Here is a 17,687-nt window from a genome sequence, read left to right as displayed (position 1 = left end):
TCAGACTTTGGTTACACGTCTGTTATCATTGTATTGCTTTATGTTTTGTTCTTATTTTTTAATTTTTAATTTTTTTTTGTCAGAGTGTTTGTGTGTATGTGTACATAGTGATTTAAATATTGAGTAGCCAGTATTTACGTCAGCTCTGTGTGAGATACGGCACGTCAGAGGGGAGAGCCGTAAAGCGCTGTGTTTTGGACTGGAGGAGGTCATTAGAAAGTGAGGAGGAACACCGGGACGGCTGCTGGGGCTCAGAGACTCTCGGTGCCAGCCTACTGTACCACTGATGCCGGTGTGAGAAAACGACACTGTTCAACAGCTCCACATAGTGTTTTAATCGCTGCAACATGCTTCGTCTGATCCTGCGGCTGAGGCCGTCCTCCGGGCTGCCCCGGCCCCGTGTCCTCCCGGCCGGGCCTGCTGCTGCGCTCGGCTCCCGCTCCGCGCCCGGAACCGGCTCCGTGCGGCGGCTGCACCGGGCGGCGGGGACCCGGGCCGCGTGCTGGGGCTCCGGCTTCAGCCACCGAGCGGCTCTGCTGCGGTGCAACCAGCCCACAGGCGCCAGGCAGACGACCCCGCGTTTCTACAGCCTGCCGCCGCACCAGAAGGTAACGTTACCGTACCGAGGCTCCGGTTGTTGCTATAGCACCGACGTTACGTTAACGCTACACCACGGTGACAGTTAGCATGACCTCCCCGGTTAGCAGCAGCAGACAGCGGCCGGCGCGGTGCACCGAGCTGCTGTGTCCCTGACTGACCGAGAGGTTTAATCCAGGCTGAGGTGGTTTTTACACGGTGAAGTGAACCCGATCAAACACGGTTTCTTTCCTTTAGCTGCAGGTCGTAGATGTCATTAACTTAGATGTCACTGTCCGTTGTCATTAGAGCCGCATTCACAGTTAAATCTGATTTACCTTAATTAAAGGTGATTATAGTGGGATAGAAAACGTGCCGGTGGAGCCACTGTGCCTGCTGTCACCCGAGTCCTCTGACTGTAAATCAGGCTAAATAAGAAAGTACAGCCTCGTGTGTCACTACATATATTACTCATCAGTTGTCACCCGGCTTGTACTGTGTCCCATGTCCCGTGTCCCGTGTCCATGCCCTGCAGCGATGGTCCTGTTCAGAGCTGGTATTAACATCACCAGCATCATAAAGTCTAAGCAGGTTCAGAGTGTGTCCTGTCATGTGTAGTGATACTTTAAGGTGGTACTTTAAGGTGTAAATAAAACTAGATAAATGTAGATAAACAAAATAAGTTAAATTCCCCTGTGTAGAAAAAAAAACCTCTGTCATGCTATAGTCGTGTACCTTCAATTTTACCTTGGTTAAATTGCAAATGTTCTGAAGTATTAAACGTTAAGTATTGAATATAGATTGGTGCTTTTTAAAATTAAGTTTAACATCATATCAAATAAAAGCTCATACATAAAAGTAAAGATACTGGTGACAGATAAATATCCCTGTGCAAAAAGTACTATGTGACAAGTAAAAGTCATGTTTGATTTTACTCTAGTCAAAGTAAGTACAAATATTTAACATATAAGACATTAATATGCAGATTGGCACAGTTTAAAAAACTTAATATTGTATTTTTTGATTAGTAATAGGCTATATGACAGTACTGTCATTGTCCTGTATACAGCTGTAGAGTTCCTTTGTTAAACCTAATAAAAATATCCTTAGCTGTGAGTGCTGAGATTTTCTCTCTAGGTAAATAAAGATCTGTCTGAGGTGACGTCCCCTCTCTCTTGGTCTGTGTCTGTCTCCCCACTCGTGTAACTCGCTGCCAGAGGTGACATGACATCGGATGGTTTCTTATATTGGCCCAGATGTGGTGTAACACAGCTGCATGTGGGTCACTGTATTGAGCAAGGCAATGAGGCGATGGTTGTGTAGCAACTGCGGTGACGCCACCTGAGTTTTGTTGTTGAGCCCGAGCCTGAGTGAGGACGATGTGATGCTACAGTGGCGGTCGTTTGGTTTCATTCTTTAACTCTTGTAATTTGTCTTTTGCTGAACAGGTGGAGCTTCCCGCTCTGTCGCCGACCATGCAGACCGGCACGATCGCTCGCTGGGAGAAAAAGGAGGGAGACAAAATCGGCGAGGGTGACCTTATAGCAGAGGTCAGGGGCCAGTGTGTGTTGGTGTTTGCACATTATTAAAAGGAAATTATCACTTCAAAACTTGAAATAACAGTTTCTGTCTCTGTAGGTGGAGACTGACAAGGCCACAGTAGGTTTTGAGATGGTGGAGGAGTGCTACCTGGCCAAGATCCTGGTTGCCGAGGGGACCAGAGACGTCAACGTTGGGGCTGTGATCTGCATCACTGTTGATAGGTAAGTGTTTAAATGTAATAAATCAAAGGTGTATCGGAACAGAAAGGTCTATATAGTGTAACAATGATGTCTCATTCAAATATCATCTTCTGGAAAATTACACTTTGTTGCTTTTATAGTGATTAAAAGTCAATTAAAGCTAAATAGTTGATCTGATCATTTAAAACCCCTCAATTAGGAGACTTACAAAAATATTGGACAGCTATTAATAGTTTATAATTTGCATAAGTCACACTGGGCTCTAAGAAATTATGGGGTCAAGCAGTTTCAACAGGTCCTGATGTGGTTGTGCGTTGTGTTAATTTGTGTCAAAAATCTGTGTGAAAACCTTCCCCTGCAGCCCTGATCTCATCTCAGCCTTTAAGGACGTAACGTTGGACTCACTTAAATCAGCCGGTGCCGCCGCTTCGCCGGCCGCCTCCGCTCCTCCTCCCCCTCCTTCTGCCGCCGCTCCTCCTGCAGCCCCTGGCAGCTCTTACCCCTCACACATGAAGGTAGGTGTGTGACTTCCATAAACAAAAACGCAGCCAGCGGAGTGTGGAGCAGCTGAGTTCGAGGTTATATAGAGTCTGTTTACAGCCACGGTGCCGTGCAGCTGCAGGCCTGGTTATATGAGGGTTGTGTGTGACGGCATCAGTGTGAGTCAGCTTCATGCTGGAGCAAATCAGCAGAACAGAGTGACACTGACATTTTCCGTTTTCTCTCTGATGGCCCAGCCTGGATGTGTCGTTGAATTAATTAATTTTGCTGGTGAAGTCCTAAAATTTTAATCGCATAAAATATCTGTTCCCTAATTGAATTTCTGTATTTCCACTTACTGAAGTCATGATGTCAGAGTCAGTCCTCATGCACGATCAACAGCCAGAGATTCACATTATGTTTGTAATAGTAATTCTTATGGTGAGTCGGACACCTGAGCAGTAAAAAGACAATTTGTGGCTCCCTGTTAAGAAAATGCGGAGAAAAAAAAGTGTTTCATTGTGTCTATCTATTATTGTTGACGATAAAAACTAAAAGGTATAAGTTGGAGCAGTTATTACATTTGGGCAGGAAATGTGAGAATCTTATTAGAGGCTGCTCTACTAAAGTAACGGAACCAGTGACACAGCAGCAACAGGGTTTAGGTCATTTTGAGTCACCCTTAAAACTAGTCTCCTGTACATGATCAGCCTGGGTGCTACAAAGATTGAATCTCTGCGTCATTATTGCTGAAGTCCATGTGTGTCTGTTGTGTTTGTGTCACAGATCACACTTCCCGCCCTCTCTCCCACCATGACGATGGGGACGGTGCAGCGCTGGGAGAAGAAGGTCGGAGAGAAGCTGAGTGAAGGAGATCTGTTGGCTGAGATCGAGACCGACAAGGCCACCATCGGTAACACCTCAGTCCTGATGTGTTTGCTCCGTGCAGAATATTACTGCTCTATTTAATATCTAGTGAATTCTTGTTTTTTATTTTTATAATGCCATGTGTGATTTTGGTGACTGAAACTGAACCATAAGACTAAGAAAAAAAAAAAAAAGCGTAAAGCTTTACAGCAGCAGTTCCCAAACTTTTTTCACTGTGTGCACCTCCTTCTACTTCTGACCTAGTTGATGCACACCCTATGCCCGACACATTAAAAAAAGGCATAGTCTATTTATCAAATGAATTTTGGGTAATAAAATGTTTTTAATTCAGGTTTACAAATGGTTTTCTTGAATTTTACTAGTTACTAGTTACACTGTGAAAACCCCATTTGAAATAATGTATGAGTTATTTATTTATTTATTAGTAAAACATAACACCATAGTGTTGTTATTACCCTTTTCATGTCACACACCCCCTGGCAGCAGCTTGCACACCACAGGGGGTGCATACACCACAGTTTGGGAATCCCTGCTGCGCTGTAAAGACTCAATGTGTCCCATTGATGTGTTGTTGGTGTTTAGGCTTCGAGGTGCAGGAGGAGGGATATTTGGCCAAAATCATGGTGGCAGAGGGAACTCGGGACGTCCCCCTGGGAGCGCCACTCTGCATCATTGTGGAGAAAGAAAGTGACATCGCAGCCTTCAAGGATTACGTAGAAACCGGAGTGGCAGAGGTTTCCACACCTCCTCCAGCTCCAGCCCCAGTGAGACACACTTTCAAATGCAACATTCAGTTTTAAGATCACTCTCTTACAGTTACAAGTTGTTGGTTTTTAACGCTTTGTCTTGTGTGTTTAGGTTGCAGCTCCGGTTGCTGCAGCACCCACTCCTGCTCCTGCAGCCGCCGCCCCTGCAGCATCGAGGAAGGGCCGCGTGTTTGCCAGCCCCCTAGCCAGGAAACTCGCCTCCGACAAAGGAATTGACCTGGCACAGGTCAGCGGTAAGTGACCGAGACACGGCTGATAGAAATGCATTTTGGTGCAACTTTTATTTTTTTGAGTGAAACTAAATACATGGAGCTGTTTTCTCTTCAGGCTCTGGTCCTGATGGACGCGTCACCAGGAAAGACATTGAGAGCTTTACTCCGCCAAAGGCTGCTCCGGTGGGTGAAGCTTTTTTCTGTACACACGACCTCCCAAATATTCATTTCTTAAACCTGCCATAGGCACGGCAAGGCAAATTTATTTGTATAGTACAATTCATACACCAGGCAATTCAAAGTGCTTTACAGAGGAAGAAGAAATAAGACAATAAATGACAATAATAGCAATTAGAATAATTAAAATCCTCAAAATGATATATTAAATGTAGCTAAAAGCTGTAGCAAATAATAATGTTTTCAACCCTAACTTAAATGAATTGACAGTGATGTACTAATTAATATTGTTAGATTGTTCAATCATTGATTATATGCCTTGGATTTGAAGATCTACAGCTGTGTGAAAAGTTTCACTAGTAACTTGTAATAATGTTATGGTTGATCAGTTTGTCCACTGCCTGTTTTGAAAGAGTTAAAGCAATACACATTTTTTTTTACACTTGTTATGATGTTGTGGCTGCTCTGTGTGTTTGTTGTGATATGTTTTGATGCAAATAAAATCGTTTCCACTGGCAGGCTGTAGCTGCTGCTCCCACTCCAACTGCAGCCGCAGCTGCTGCTGCACCTGCTGCAGCTCCGGCCGGGACCTTCACAGACATCCCCATCAGCAACATCCGAAAGGTTAGAGCACACACACCCGACTGTCGATGGTCCATTGTGTCCAGTTAAGAGCTTCCTGTTCTTCTCAGGCTTCTGTAACAGCAGTCAGGTATAATTCATGTCACGCTCCCTCTTCTGTTTGGTGCTGGTGTATTTTAAGCTGTGAGGCAAATGTCCTGAGGAGCTCTCGCAGCGCCGCTCTCTTATCTCTAACCTGTGCCTCCACATTTTGCCCCTCAGACGGGCGCTCAACACAGACTGGACTAACACACCTCATTGCTCTCTACAATAAATTATGGATCAAAGCTAAAAGTGCACATATATCTGTCTGTCCTGCAGGTCATTGCTCAGAGGTTGATGCAGTCCAAGCAAACCATCCCCCACTATTATCTATCTGTAGATGTCAACATGGACCAAGTGATTGAGCTGCGGAAAGAACTCAATGCTGTGAGTCTTTGCCCGTAAATCTACAGTGTAACAAAATGAAAGATGGGGAAACCTCTTTGCCGTGATGATTATTTCCTGAAACCACCTTCCCTCCTCTGTGCAGGAAGTGAAAGCCCAGAATATCAAACTTAGCGTGAATGACTTCATCATCAAAGCCAGCGCCCTGGCCTGCCTCAAGGTTCCCGAGTGCAACTCCTCCTGGTTGGACACAGTCATCCGCCAGTGAGTACACACACACACAGAGATGTATCCAAACACAGGTGTTGTAGCTCCTCTAATCTTGTTTGGTCTTCTTTTATTTACTTATTTATTATGTCTCTCATTACCATGGTAACATCCAGAGTCATTGAAAAAAATACAATCAAATGAGGAGCTATAAAAGAAAAAAGCAGTATTGTTATATTAGAAAAACACTGTGTCCTTGAACATGTAGCTGCCTCTTTTCACCAGTAGGGGGCACTCAAAGAACATTTTCTCTTTTCTGTTCTGACTCAAAGTCACATTGACCAGATGTCTGCGCTGTCGTCCATATTGACTTATTTTCATTATTCCAGGAATCATGTGGTGGACGTGAGTGTAGCAGTGAGCACGGCCAGCGGTTTGATCACACCCATAGTGTTCAATGCCCACACCAAAGGCCTGGCTGCCATCTGCACTGACGTGTCTGCACTCGCTGCCAAAGCCAGAGACGGCAAACTGCAGCCACACGAGTTCCAGGTACAACACGTGTTACCTGATTTGCATGCAAACATCTACTATTAGTGAACAAATTGATTGAATTTTTTTGTTTTTTTTTTCCAACAGGGAGGTACATTCACGATCTCTAATTTGGGGATGTTTGGTGTCAAGAACTTCTCAGCGATTATCAACCCTCCCCAGGCCTGTATCCTCGCAGTCGGAGGCTCAGAGAAACGGCTGATGCCTGCAGATAATGAGAAAGGGTCAGTGTTGTGACTTTTATATTGACACCGACAGGACATGCTGCATTTCAAAGCTCAAATCTTGACACAGTGTGTGTGTTTTTTTTTTGGGTGGGGTTTCACAGGTTCGATGTGTCCAGCATGATGTCGGTGACACTGAGTTGCGATCACCGGGTGGTGGACGGGGCGGTCGGTGCGCAGTGGCTCGCTGAGTTCCGCAAGTTCCTGGAGAAACCAGTCACCATGCTGTTGTGATCGGACTGTACTGCCATTAAAACAGCAGCAACAGGCCGCGGCCTCTCGCTGAAGTGATCCGCTCATGGATCCTCCTGTGATTGGTCGGCCTGCCACCAGGTCACTCCCAGTTCCCCTGAAGGGGAAGAGGCAGAACTCACTCCGCTTAACTGTCTGTCTCGCTGTCTCTCTCTCCCGTCTGTCTTTCTCTCCTCTCGCTGTCTCACTCATCTCTATTTATTGAGGGCCCGTCTCATCAGAGACCAGGATTAGGTATAATTTATCCTAGAATAGACACTGGCCGTATGTCACTAAAACATTGATCATGTTTTACAAAGGGAAGTGTTACATGTCCAACCAGCGAGCACATTCTTTCCCCCGAAACTTAACTGTGTGTGTGTGTGTGTGTGTGTGTGTTTCTACACACTCAATCTGTGATTTTGTGTGAATGTGATAAAGACGATGGGAAGTGCAGCTACCTGTGGATTCTAGTCTTTTCAGTCAATGGTTGTGGTTGTTTTCTGCAAATAGGCAGAAGGACGGAGCTACGTGTAAGTTAACTTTGAGTCCAGATCCACACACACACACACACACACACAGACCTGTCCCTGTTCAGTGGTCGCACTCACACACAAGTCAAATATTTAGTATGTTTTCTGTGAGTTGATGCTACAGTGTGTATATCCCTCACTGTGAACAAAGTTTCTGTATGTATATATAAGTATATACATATGGTGATGAGTTGATTGTTTGAAATGATGGCCTCACCATACAGTTAGTGTGTGTACAGACCTGACTGGTAACTACGGTTCTTAAAGGTAATATTGAATGGTTTTGCCAATTCCCTCTCTTTAGTGGGGTTGTTTTATCTTTTTAGTTTTAGAGTAAATTACTTTCCTTTGAAATATTCTGTATTTCGCAGCTGAAACGCACAAATCTGGTGCTGGATATTGTTTATTTCAATAAATTGGGAGAATAAATCGGGAGAAGTTAACCTTGTGCCACTGGGTTTTTATAATTCAACTTCTTGTAAGAGCCTGAATTAAAGCAGTAAGGAATGGAAATTATATTAACAAAGACATCACAAATTATCTGAAACATTTTGGAAATTTGTGAAACAATATATATATTTATATGCAGTTAATGCTGCAAACCAAGAACCAAAAACCTGCAGACTCATGTAGGCACACACAAACACACACACACACACACACACATTAAAAAGATCAGGGGATGACATTTTCTTATTTTGCATTTGATCTGCTTTATTAATAAATGTAATTGCTGTCTTAATATTTTTCATATTGGCTATACATAAAATCACCATAGTAACCTATATTGAGATAAAGAAAACAACCTGTAGGTGGAGAAGTAAACCAGGTTGTGTCAGGAACAGGAAGGTACTGACGTCATATAGACGACACAATAAAAGGTCAAATTTGAAAACTTCACAAAGTGACATGTTTCTTTTCAAACTGACTCGGATCTGAAGCTGCAATGTTTTGTACATGTAACTTACATGTAGTTTAATTCCCAGCATAACTTTCCTCTAATATGGAATTACTCTGACCACTGGTGAGAAGAAACCAGACTCATCAAAATACTCATGCTGCATGTCTATGTATGAAACTGTTCACTGATGTTGCCACTTGTGGTGTCATTAAATCTGACACATGTTTTGACGGGCTTGAACTTTGGCCCCCGGTGGTGAGACTGTTGGCAGCGCGATGGCGGAGTTCACTCAGCTCCGTTTGAGGATGATCACTGGAGATCTTGGCAGACTGACTTATGTGAGTCATGAATAACACATCTTGTGCAAATTCATAAAAGAAAATGTAGTGATTGCTTTTTGTTTATCCCATAATCAAATCTTCATAACTGGATGATGTCACCAGGTTGGTGCAACATCACATGTGAAACTTTTGAATATCAAAGCAGTTTTGAGTGACAAGCTTCATCAGTCTGGTTCCAACATTTACATCAATTCAAAGACTTTTTATGGCTCTGATGGTTTATTAAGTCGACATCAGCTAATTTTACCTCATCACACCTGTAATATTTTACTATTACCGTATACTATTGCGTAAAAATGTCAACAAAATCACTAATGGTATGCAGAATTATGAAACACAATAGCATAAGAACAAAAAATACATGAAAAGCAAAACACATCCATTTGTTTGCATTATGCAACCAACTGATTTAAAGCTCATAAGGTCGTGTTTGGAAAAAGTTTATGGTGGCTAATGCAAACAAATGTTAGGTGGCTAAAACTACCAACGCTGGTGGTTAATATTAACTTTAGGCTAATTTTTTGTGGCCAAAGATGTTTAACGGTTGGTGGCTAATGTTGGCTGTGTTTTGGTGGCTTATGGCAGCTAACCTTCGGTGGCCAATGTAGATTGGTGGCAAATGCTGGTTAACTTTTGAGGTGTAAATAAACTGTCACTGTCACTACCATCTCTATAGTGCTGCTGCTGCTGTTGCTGCTGCCACATTTAAACATTGCACACACAAGAATGAACATTTCAATGTTTTTTTTCTTTTTTTCCCCCGAGACTATCCTGGAAAAGCGAGCGAAACTCAGTGAGTTTGTGTAACTACTTCTTGTGACTGGAAAATAAAATGTAAGTCTAAGAGCCACACCTGTATATTTATATTTTAGTTGAGCAGCAGCAGACGGTTTCAGGGGACAGTTTGTCACAGACAGGGAGATGGTGCCGTGGTCACCTGGAGGGCAAAACCTGCAGAACAGATGTCTGTATCCATGGCAACAAAAGATGTACATCACTGGATGTTGCCATGCTGCATTATGGGCTCAGCTTTACGCCTAACTGGCGATGTATTTATTTCTTTATTTTTAATTTGCTCACCAGCTGACTGACCTCTTAACTTTTAACGTTACAAAGCATCCTTTTAAATTCCTCAGAGTAATTTTGACAATTTGACTTTTACAAAGAATTGACTATTCAAACAGACAATGAGACAGGATGAGACTGGTACAATAAGTGAGAAAATAAAGGAGGGTGGAGTTGGTTCAGCGCTCAATAGATTAATCATGCATGCCTAGGTTTTTTGGCCGCCACCAGCTCGTACCAGGGGAGAGAGAGCTGCCTCCCTGTGTTTGCTCTCAGCTATGGGCTCTTCTGCAGCATGGATGCTCTGGACTCTGTGTGCGTGTTTCAGCGCTCTGGAGATCGGTAAGTGATCTGAAACTCTGATCCAAATTCACCAAGAGGAGAGATGTTTTGTAATTTTGCACACATTGTTTAATTGTTTGGAGGGATCTGTAGCTGCAGGAGTTGCTGCTAATTTTCTCTACTTCTTCATATGGATTCAAATGTTTGTGTTTGTTCATCTTATTGTTCTCTGGTGACAAAGACTTAAGTATTGGGACAGACATGTTTAACTGACGTTGCAGATTTCTTTGCAAACATGCTAAAACTGTCTATTATAAAAAATAATATTTATTTAGGTCAATTTCTTTTTTAGAGGTAGAGAGACCCTTTAGGCCTTTGTAAGAGTGAAAAGCACCAAACATATGAGATAATTATCATCATTAGCTCTTTATTTCTTGACTTAAAACAGAAGACAGTTCCAGTAAAGTGTCCTATCTAAAGTGATGTGGTTATATATCCAATGTTAAACTATGTTTCTATTGTTGAGTATGTTTTAATTTGAAAGATTCATCATAGACCTACATTTTAGAAACCAAGGGAAACAATGCTGAGAACTGACGGATGCTTTCATGAATGCAGCCCAGTGAAGTGAGCTGTTGTTCCACTCGGTCTGTGATCGGTTTGGCTCAACCTCAGAGCTGTCAAGTGTAATTAACAACTAATATGCATGCTGAATTCCCACACACCCACACACACAAAAGGAGGGGGGGAGGGTTCATTATTCCAGTAATGAAGGAGGAGGTTGACGGAGGGCTGTACAGTCTGCACGTCAAGTAAACGTTGTTGAATATCGTTGTAAATTGTGTATTTCTGGTTTGTCTGCACAGTTGCACTCAGAGTGACCATGAGGGAAACCAGTCTGGAGGTGGTGCGGGGGGATTTTGCGATCCTGCCTTGCTCCTTCTTCACCTCCAGCCCCCTCTCCAGACTCAATGTTATCTGGACTCTGGCTCCTTTCTCCAGCCCAGACACCCCGATGCAGGTCTGCGCGCACACACACACACACACACACACACACACACACACACACACACACACACACACACACACACACACACACACACACACACACACACACACACACACACACACACACACACACACACATGCACCAACACAGTTCAAGCAGGATCACACCGTTATCTCACCCTCTACTCTGGTTTTGTGTACAGAACGAGCTGGTGAAACAGTTTCCTGAACAACAGTCCTCTGCCTTTTATGTATTTTTAAAATAATTTCTACAACTCGATCTTGACGTAAAATGCAAACTATCAAACTTTGAGGATACTGACCCAAAAATTCGCCTTAAATCCGCAGGCATGAATAACAACCCAAGGTGTCCCAAGGTGTAGGACAATAGGCTAAAAAACTAATTTGTTCCTGTTGCCACTGGACTCCTGAACAACTTTATGAAGTGATTGTTGTACCTTCCTGCACTTTTATCCGTTGTTGTTGTCTTGTTTGTTGCTGTTTTTATGGTCTGTTGAGCTGTTTTTTTGTTTTGTTTTTTTGTTGGTTTGCTGCTTCCTGCAAAACAAATTACCCCCAGGGGATAATAAAGATTTCTTTGACTTGACTTCTTTGACAACCGTAAACACAAGAAGCCTGTTCTCTCTTTCAAAGGCCTGAAACGACTTTACTACTGTATTAACGGCTGCTCTGACCTCCAGGTGATTGTGTACGACCACGGACAGGTGATTGAAGACCCCTCCCTCACCGGCAGGGTGGGTTTTACAGGTATCATTACCTCTGAATAACACTTTTATCTGAATTATGTTGTTTCCACATAATGTTTTGTAGTTTTAAATGTGATGTAAAACCAAGCTCTCCTGCTGACCTGCTGCAGGTATTCCCTGGAGTGCAGACATTATCCTGAATGACACACGAGTATCAGATGCTGGTGTTTACCGCTGCATGGTCAATAACCCACCAGAGGCAGCAGATCCTGGTATAGGAGAACTGGTGCTCAGCGTTCTGGGTGAGTGTGTAACATCTCTATTTATTATGCTGCGTCTAATTAGGGAAACATCTGTGTGTTATTGTTTCAGTTCTGAGCCAGATCTGCCTTCTCATTTTTCTTCTTCTAATGGATCTGCCAAACAGCTTAATACGACTATTAGATGTACTGATGGGAAATTTAGTCTCAACAATTTGTTATATTAATAGTATTCTGTTTTATTTCTATTGGAGCTTTGATTAAGTGGATTATACACCTCTCCAGTCAAGAGTTCACTAATTGCATCATGAAGTTCTTGACTTTGATCAGAGGTTTTCAAAATAAAAGCACCTGGTTAGCTTTAATTAAATCACGTGTTTCAGCACCAGGCGCTGTCCGGTGGTGCAGCTGCAGCCTGATGCTCAGCTTTCTGTGTGTCATTCACTTTCAACATGGAGAAAAGTGTAACAGTGTTTGGACATCAAAGCCAAACATGGGACTGTCAGTCTGATATTAGAATAATATGGCAGCCAATAGACTGATTTTGTTTGTTTGTTTATGAAATAGCTTCTAAGTAGCCACATTTTGTTCATAAATCATACATGTCACATGGGAATTACCCAAAAATATAAACATGAAGTACAAAAAATACATGTGAATTTGAGTTTATGATCACACAGTTAAACTAAACTATAGCCAACATTCAAACCAAGTTCTCTCTGTTCAAAACGAAGAAGCAGCCAGATAAATAGATTTAGGCTTGGTGTAAGTAAATAAGTAAGAAAGTAAATGAATAAAAGTAAAAATCCACAGCTTTTCTGCAGTTATATTTGCTACTGGCAAATAGGTCCTAAATCAGCCCAAGATTTTATCTGCAGCTGCGTTTTTGACAAATCATGATGTAACAAGGATAAATCATTTTAGCTGAAAATTACCCCCAAACAAAGTCCCCTCGCTTTTAAACCTAAAAGCTCAGTTATTATTATATGTTTAATTTAATTCTGTCGGCTTTCACTTTTATTTTTGTTTGATTCTTGGAAGATTTTGTTCAAATATTGTTTACCACCAAGCAGCGTTGCCTAGTTACTGTAGCACAGTCTCTGGTGTCCAGCTGTAGCAGCACGTGGACAGATTTGTCCTTGTGGACATGAGGGCATGAGGACATCCTCCATCGCTCTGCTGTGGAAACCTGACAGCCTTTGTGAGGTAAGATGTGGTTGCCATGGGAACATAAACCCAGTTGGAGTAAGTTATATCCAGCTGTCAAATTCAACTGTAGGCGACTTAGATCAGCTTTGTTTCAATAGTGTTTTTACATACAGTCTTATTGTATTCATTATTAAATATCCAACCTAGATATGGAGAGTTGTTTGTTATTGTTTGAGTCAAACTGGTTAAAATGTTAAAAATGCTTTTTTTCCTTGTTTGGTTATGATTTGATATGGATATGATATTACTCATGGCAGATCTTTAGCCAGTTTACTGCAGCTGCACTGTATTTACTGTATCACAAACTTTCCTTGTCATAGATATTTAAAGCATACGTATGTGCCAGATTTTGACAATTGAATGGATCATTTTGACTGTGATGCTCAGATAATTAATTAATTAATGATTATTTTTTTGCAAACTGTAAAGAGTTTGACAATTTTAAAGAGAGTTGTGAGACATATTCAAGTGATTTTTGAGCAGATTTGTAAAGAAGTGTACCTAACTCTTTTGCACACTTACAATACAAATGAATTAAGTTAAAGATGAAAGATTTTGATCTGTTGTGGACAGCAAACAAATTTTTCTCTCTCCTAGGATAACTGAAGATAAACCATGTACAACATTGGGAAAGCCTTTCGCCTGCCGCTCAGTTCCTCCAGGAGGCAGGACGAACTCGACCGCATCGAGAGGGCCAACCTGGTGAGTCCTTCTTCCTCTCTCTTTGGGTCTTGGATCTGGTTTGTTTGAAAATGTGATTAATGTTGTTGTATTGTGTTGTTTCTTCCAGAATCTGATGAGGAGACTGGAGTTGGCCAAGCCCACACCCAGCCTGGCCCGTTCAGAGACCATGGCGGCCTACCAGCGCCAAATGGTCTACGCTCAGCTCAGACTCCTGCCTTCGATGAAGAAGAACCAAAGAGCCAAAACACCAAACTGACTCCAAAGGCTTTTTAAAGTCATATCGACTACCCTAAATTAAAACCTGAATAAACCCAGGGTGCTAGATGACATTTCCTTTGTATGCTTGTGTGTCTTTCCTGCATTTTTCCTATTTGTTATCATGTATGCTAAACATTTTTAAAAATATTTTGCATCTATCACGTCTACTTTGAATATGTGTCGATGAGTCTGTGGTCAGAGTTTAGCCCCTCAGCAGATCCCATTTCAGTGATTCCTTTGATATTTATTTCACTTCAGTGATTTATTATCACATGATTATTGGATCAAGGTCAAATGTTGATGTTCTTTGTTTTACAACCATATCTTTTTACATGCTTTCAAAGAATTAAACCCATTTGGAAGTTGTTTTTTGTTATTGAGTGTATTAAATACCAATAAAAACACCTAAACTACATAACCAAACCCAACAAAAAATATTTTGAAGAAAGAGTCAAACTGGCTCATGAGCAGACACTGAAAATATTTACAGTGTGTACGATCTATTTATATGTGTATGTGTGTGTTGATTATTTTACAGCGCCACCTTCGCTGCCTGTTTGTCAGTGGGATGGAAACATTGATATGGGAGGAAGTGTCACTCTGTCCTGCTCCGTGGCAGAAGGGACCCCGACTCCAGAGATCCACTGGGACAAACTAAATCCAGAGGAAATCTCACTTCCCATCAACATGGAAGGTCAGTACACACACACACACACCCACACACACACACAGAATAATAATCTTTGATGTGAACATAGAAGAATAAAGCTTTCATGATTAAACAGAAATCTGATTTATAGTTTCTAGAACCATAGACTTCCCTTAATTCATCTCTCTCTCTTTCAGGGGATCTATCTGGCTCGGTCCAGATCGTGAACCTGTCGTCTCAGACCTCCGGCCTTTATCGCTGCTCTGCCACCAACCTCCTGGGAACAGAGAACTGCTACGTCAACCTTTCCGTTTACAGCGGTGAGTGCCTCCATGTTTACCCATCATCCCTTTCTACTTCTTCTTTCTGGGTTCCTGAAAGAAGTTGATAAAACAGTAAAAGTATGAAATTATCCCCCAATACCTTCATTAACATTCAATCAGCATTCATTTGGCCCGTTGCCATAATCCCTATAGTCATAGCAGTAGGTTCGTTACCTTTAATTGTCGATGCAAGCTGTTTTTAGAACGGCGGAGCAGAGCCGTGAGCTGCTCAGAGCTACGCTACAGAGGCTAATGGGATTTCTTGGTTTCCCTCATCAAACTCATCAAATACACAATCCAACAACTCCAAAACGCTCTGGTGGACAAGTTGTGACCTGCACATTCACCACGCTATGAGATAATAACAGAAGGTTACCAGACAGAGTTGTTTTAGAGGTAAATGCAGAGACTGCTTGCCGAAAAACTGCCCTCGAGAGGAACGCGCATCAGTGGTTTTGCATGAATTTAGCTCTAAAACTACTCAGTTTCGTAACCTTCTGTTATTATCTCATAGTGTGGTGAATGTGCAGGTCACAACTTGTCCACCAGAGTGTTTTGGAGTTGTTGGATTGTGTATTTGATGAGTTTGATGAGGGAAACCCAGAAATCCCATTAGCCTCCATAGCGTAGCTCTGAGCAGCTCGCCACTCTGCTCCGCTGTTCTAAAAATAGCTTGCTTTGACAATTAAAGGTAACAAACCTACTGCTATGACTATAGTGATTATGGCAATGGGCCAATATGCCAAAATGTTGAACTATCCCTTTAACACTCCCTTTTTTAAATTTATTTTATCTTTTCACATCCTGATAGCTGAGAATATTATTGTCAGATATTGTCCCCTCTCTATTAAATATGAAAGGAGGCTCCCACATACAGTAGCCTAGTTTACTTGCAAAACAGACATGTCGTGTGATTTTCAGCTGTTTGTCGTACTGTTTATCTCATAATAACACCAGTTCTGTGTTACATGTATTATTATTATTTATTTTATCACTACCATAAATCTGATTCTTCTTCCTCCTGTGTGTGCAGCTCCGGACAGTTCCTCGGGCATCCTGCAGGGCGTGCTGCTCACCTTGTCCATGAGCCTGGTGCTGCTGGCGCTGCTGGCGCTGGTGCTGTGGCTGCACCGCACCGGGCAGGACGGCAGATGGGAGGAGGGGAAAGAGGAGGAGGAGGAGTGTTACAACGAGATACGATACACTCCCTCTCTCATGAAGCGCTCGTTTGTTTGATCTTTCAACACATAGTCAATGGATTTTTACAGCCTGGCCAATGCTCCCTGTAAACTTATTCACCACTGTACAGCACCACACACACACAGTCTAAAATAAATGCCCTAGTTCTCACATGTGTGGCATTTCATTTACAAGTTATAGGCCTACTACTGCTTATGACACACTTTCAATGTTCACTCAAAGTTAGAGGCCATTAAACCTAAATGGGGAAAAATAGGTCACTACAGTTTTCTCTGGATCATCAACGCAGAAATGCACAAAAAAGCGAAGTCTGCGTCTTTACTCCTGCACCCTGCCTTTAAAATCAAATCTTGATACTTAATCCTCAACCTTTTCTCTTTGGGGCAGAAATCAAAGACCAACAGGATCTCACATCAGTCCCCCCAGGACCAAACCTGACCCTGCTGCATTCACACTAATCTGGACATGAGAGTTGTTGCTGAAACACTTGGTTCACACAGATCAGAGTGAAAACTGCAGCGGCACATCAGGAAGGAGTTTACTGAGATGTGTCGAGGAGAAAGAGCTCCTTGTCGAGGAGGAAACATATTAAAGATCCTGCCACGGACAGTTTGGGATGAGTACAGGATGAAAATCAGTTCATCACAACCACAGATACTGTTTTCCTTTTTTATCAAAACTCGGCGCCAACTTTACCCAAGATGCAACTTTGCCCATCAACAGCTCAGCTTGGAGGTGCTGATGGAGCCTCAGCAGCAGCTCGTCTCAGGTGATGAGATGAAGCCAACAGAGGCCTGATGAACTCAAATCTTTGTAATGCCACACCTCCAGGATTTTTCTTTTTCCATTCTCCAAGTTGCAGTCTCGACTTGAAGTAGCTCAGATCTGTTTGGTCGTGGAGGAAGTCAGACACTGTATATAAAACAGAATATACACTGTAAAAATGGACATTGATACAGGAAAATGAAGTTAATGTCTTGGACCTGCACTCTTTTAAATGACCAGCAGGGGGCGACTCCTCTGGTTTGCGGAAAAAAAAAGAAGGTCAGCTTGTATGGAAGTATATAAGAAAATTAACCAAGTATCACTTGGTTTATTACCTCATCAAATGTTTTCATACTGATGTATCTTTCTTCGATACAACATGATGCTCATCTTTCAAATTATGGTTGCATTTAAAAGAAAATAAATGATAAAGAAGAT

General features: G+C 42.3%; 3 protein-coding genes across 3 annotated transcripts; all 3 read left to right on the top strand.

The window, feature by feature from the left end:
* The first annotated feature begins 182 nt into the window (after positions 1-182).
* Positions 183-7,520, top strand: dlat (dihydrolipoamide S-acetyltransferase (E2 component of pyruvate dehydrogenase complex)). The gene is made up of 14 exons (XM_083987368.1): positions 183-608; positions 2,025-2,126; positions 2,215-2,339; positions 2,680-2,833; positions 3,585-3,711; positions 4,269-4,450; positions 4,545-4,686; positions 4,781-4,848; positions 5,362-5,466; positions 5,785-5,892; positions 5,996-6,114; positions 6,447-6,609; positions 6,697-6,833; positions 6,938-7,520. The coding sequence occupies exons 1-14, from the start codon at positions 348-350 to the stop codon at positions 7,065-7,067; spliced, it is 1,923 nt and encodes a 640-aa protein (XP_083843494.1). The 5' UTR covers positions 183-347; the 3' UTR covers positions 7,068-7,520.
* Positions 7,521-8,641: 1,121 nt separating this feature from the next.
* LOC310997606 (immunoglobulin superfamily member 11) lies at positions 8,642-17,650 on the top strand. Its single transcript, XM_083987370.1, has 8 exons — positions 8,642-8,836; positions 10,117-10,246; positions 11,053-11,207; positions 11,896-11,962; positions 12,072-12,203; positions 14,851-15,006; positions 15,159-15,281; positions 16,318-17,650. The coding sequence occupies exons 1-8, from the start codon at positions 8,774-8,776 to the stop codon at positions 16,518-16,520; spliced, it is 1,029 nt and encodes a 342-aa protein (XP_083843496.1). The 5' UTR covers positions 8,642-8,773; the 3' UTR covers positions 16,521-17,650.
* Positions 13,814-14,678, top strand: LOC310997605 (cilia- and flagella-associated protein 97-like). Its single transcript, XM_083987369.1, has 2 exons — positions 13,814-14,072; positions 14,161-14,678. The coding sequence occupies exons 1-2, from the start codon at positions 13,986-13,988 to the stop codon at positions 14,308-14,310; spliced, it is 237 nt and encodes a 78-aa protein (XP_083843495.1). The 5' UTR covers positions 13,814-13,985; the 3' UTR covers positions 14,311-14,678.
* Positions 17,651-17,687: the final 37 nt, after the last annotated feature.

This window comes from Trachurus trachurus, assembly GCF_905171665.1.
Source record: "Trachurus trachurus genome assembly, chromosome: 14".
NCBI lineage: Eukaryota > Metazoa > Chordata > Actinopteri > Carangiformes > Carangidae > Trachurus > Trachurus trachurus.
This window is presented reverse-complemented; position numbering and strand designations above follow the sequence as displayed.

Bases quoted from the DNA above. Each gene is read 5' to 3' on its own strand.
- dlat (XM_083987368.1), top strand. From the start codon at position 348: ATGCTTCGTCTGATCCTGCGGCTGAGGCCGTCCTCCGGGCTGCCCCGG. The intron at 2,127-2,214 runs GTCAGGGGCCAG...CTGTCTCTGTAG, and splicing joins AGGGTGACCTTATAGCAGAG to GTGGAGACTGACAAGGCCAC. The intron at 2,834-3,584 runs GTAGGTGTGTGA...TTTGTGTCACAG, and splicing joins CTTACCCCTCACACATGAAG to ATCACACTTCCCGCCCTCTC.
- LOC310997606 (XM_083987370.1), top strand. From the start codon at position 8,774: ATGGCGGAGTTCACTCAGCTCCGTTTGAGGATGATCACTGGAGATCTT. The intron at 11,963-12,071 runs GTATCATTACCT...GACCTGCTGCAG, and splicing joins CGGCAGGGTGGGTTTTACAG to GTATTCCCTGGAGTGCAGAC. The intron at 15,282-16,317 runs GTGAGTGCCTCC...CTGTGTGTGCAG, and splicing joins CAACCTTTCCGTTTACAGCG to CTCCGGACAGTTCCTCGGGC.
- LOC310997605 (XM_083987369.1), top strand. From the start codon at position 13,986: ATGTACAACATTGGGAAAGCCTTTCGCCTGCCGCTCAGTTCCTCCAGG. The intron at 14,073-14,160 runs GTGAGTCCTTCT...TGTTTCTTCCAG, and splicing joins GCATCGAGAGGGCCAACCTG to AATCTGATGAGGAGACTGGA.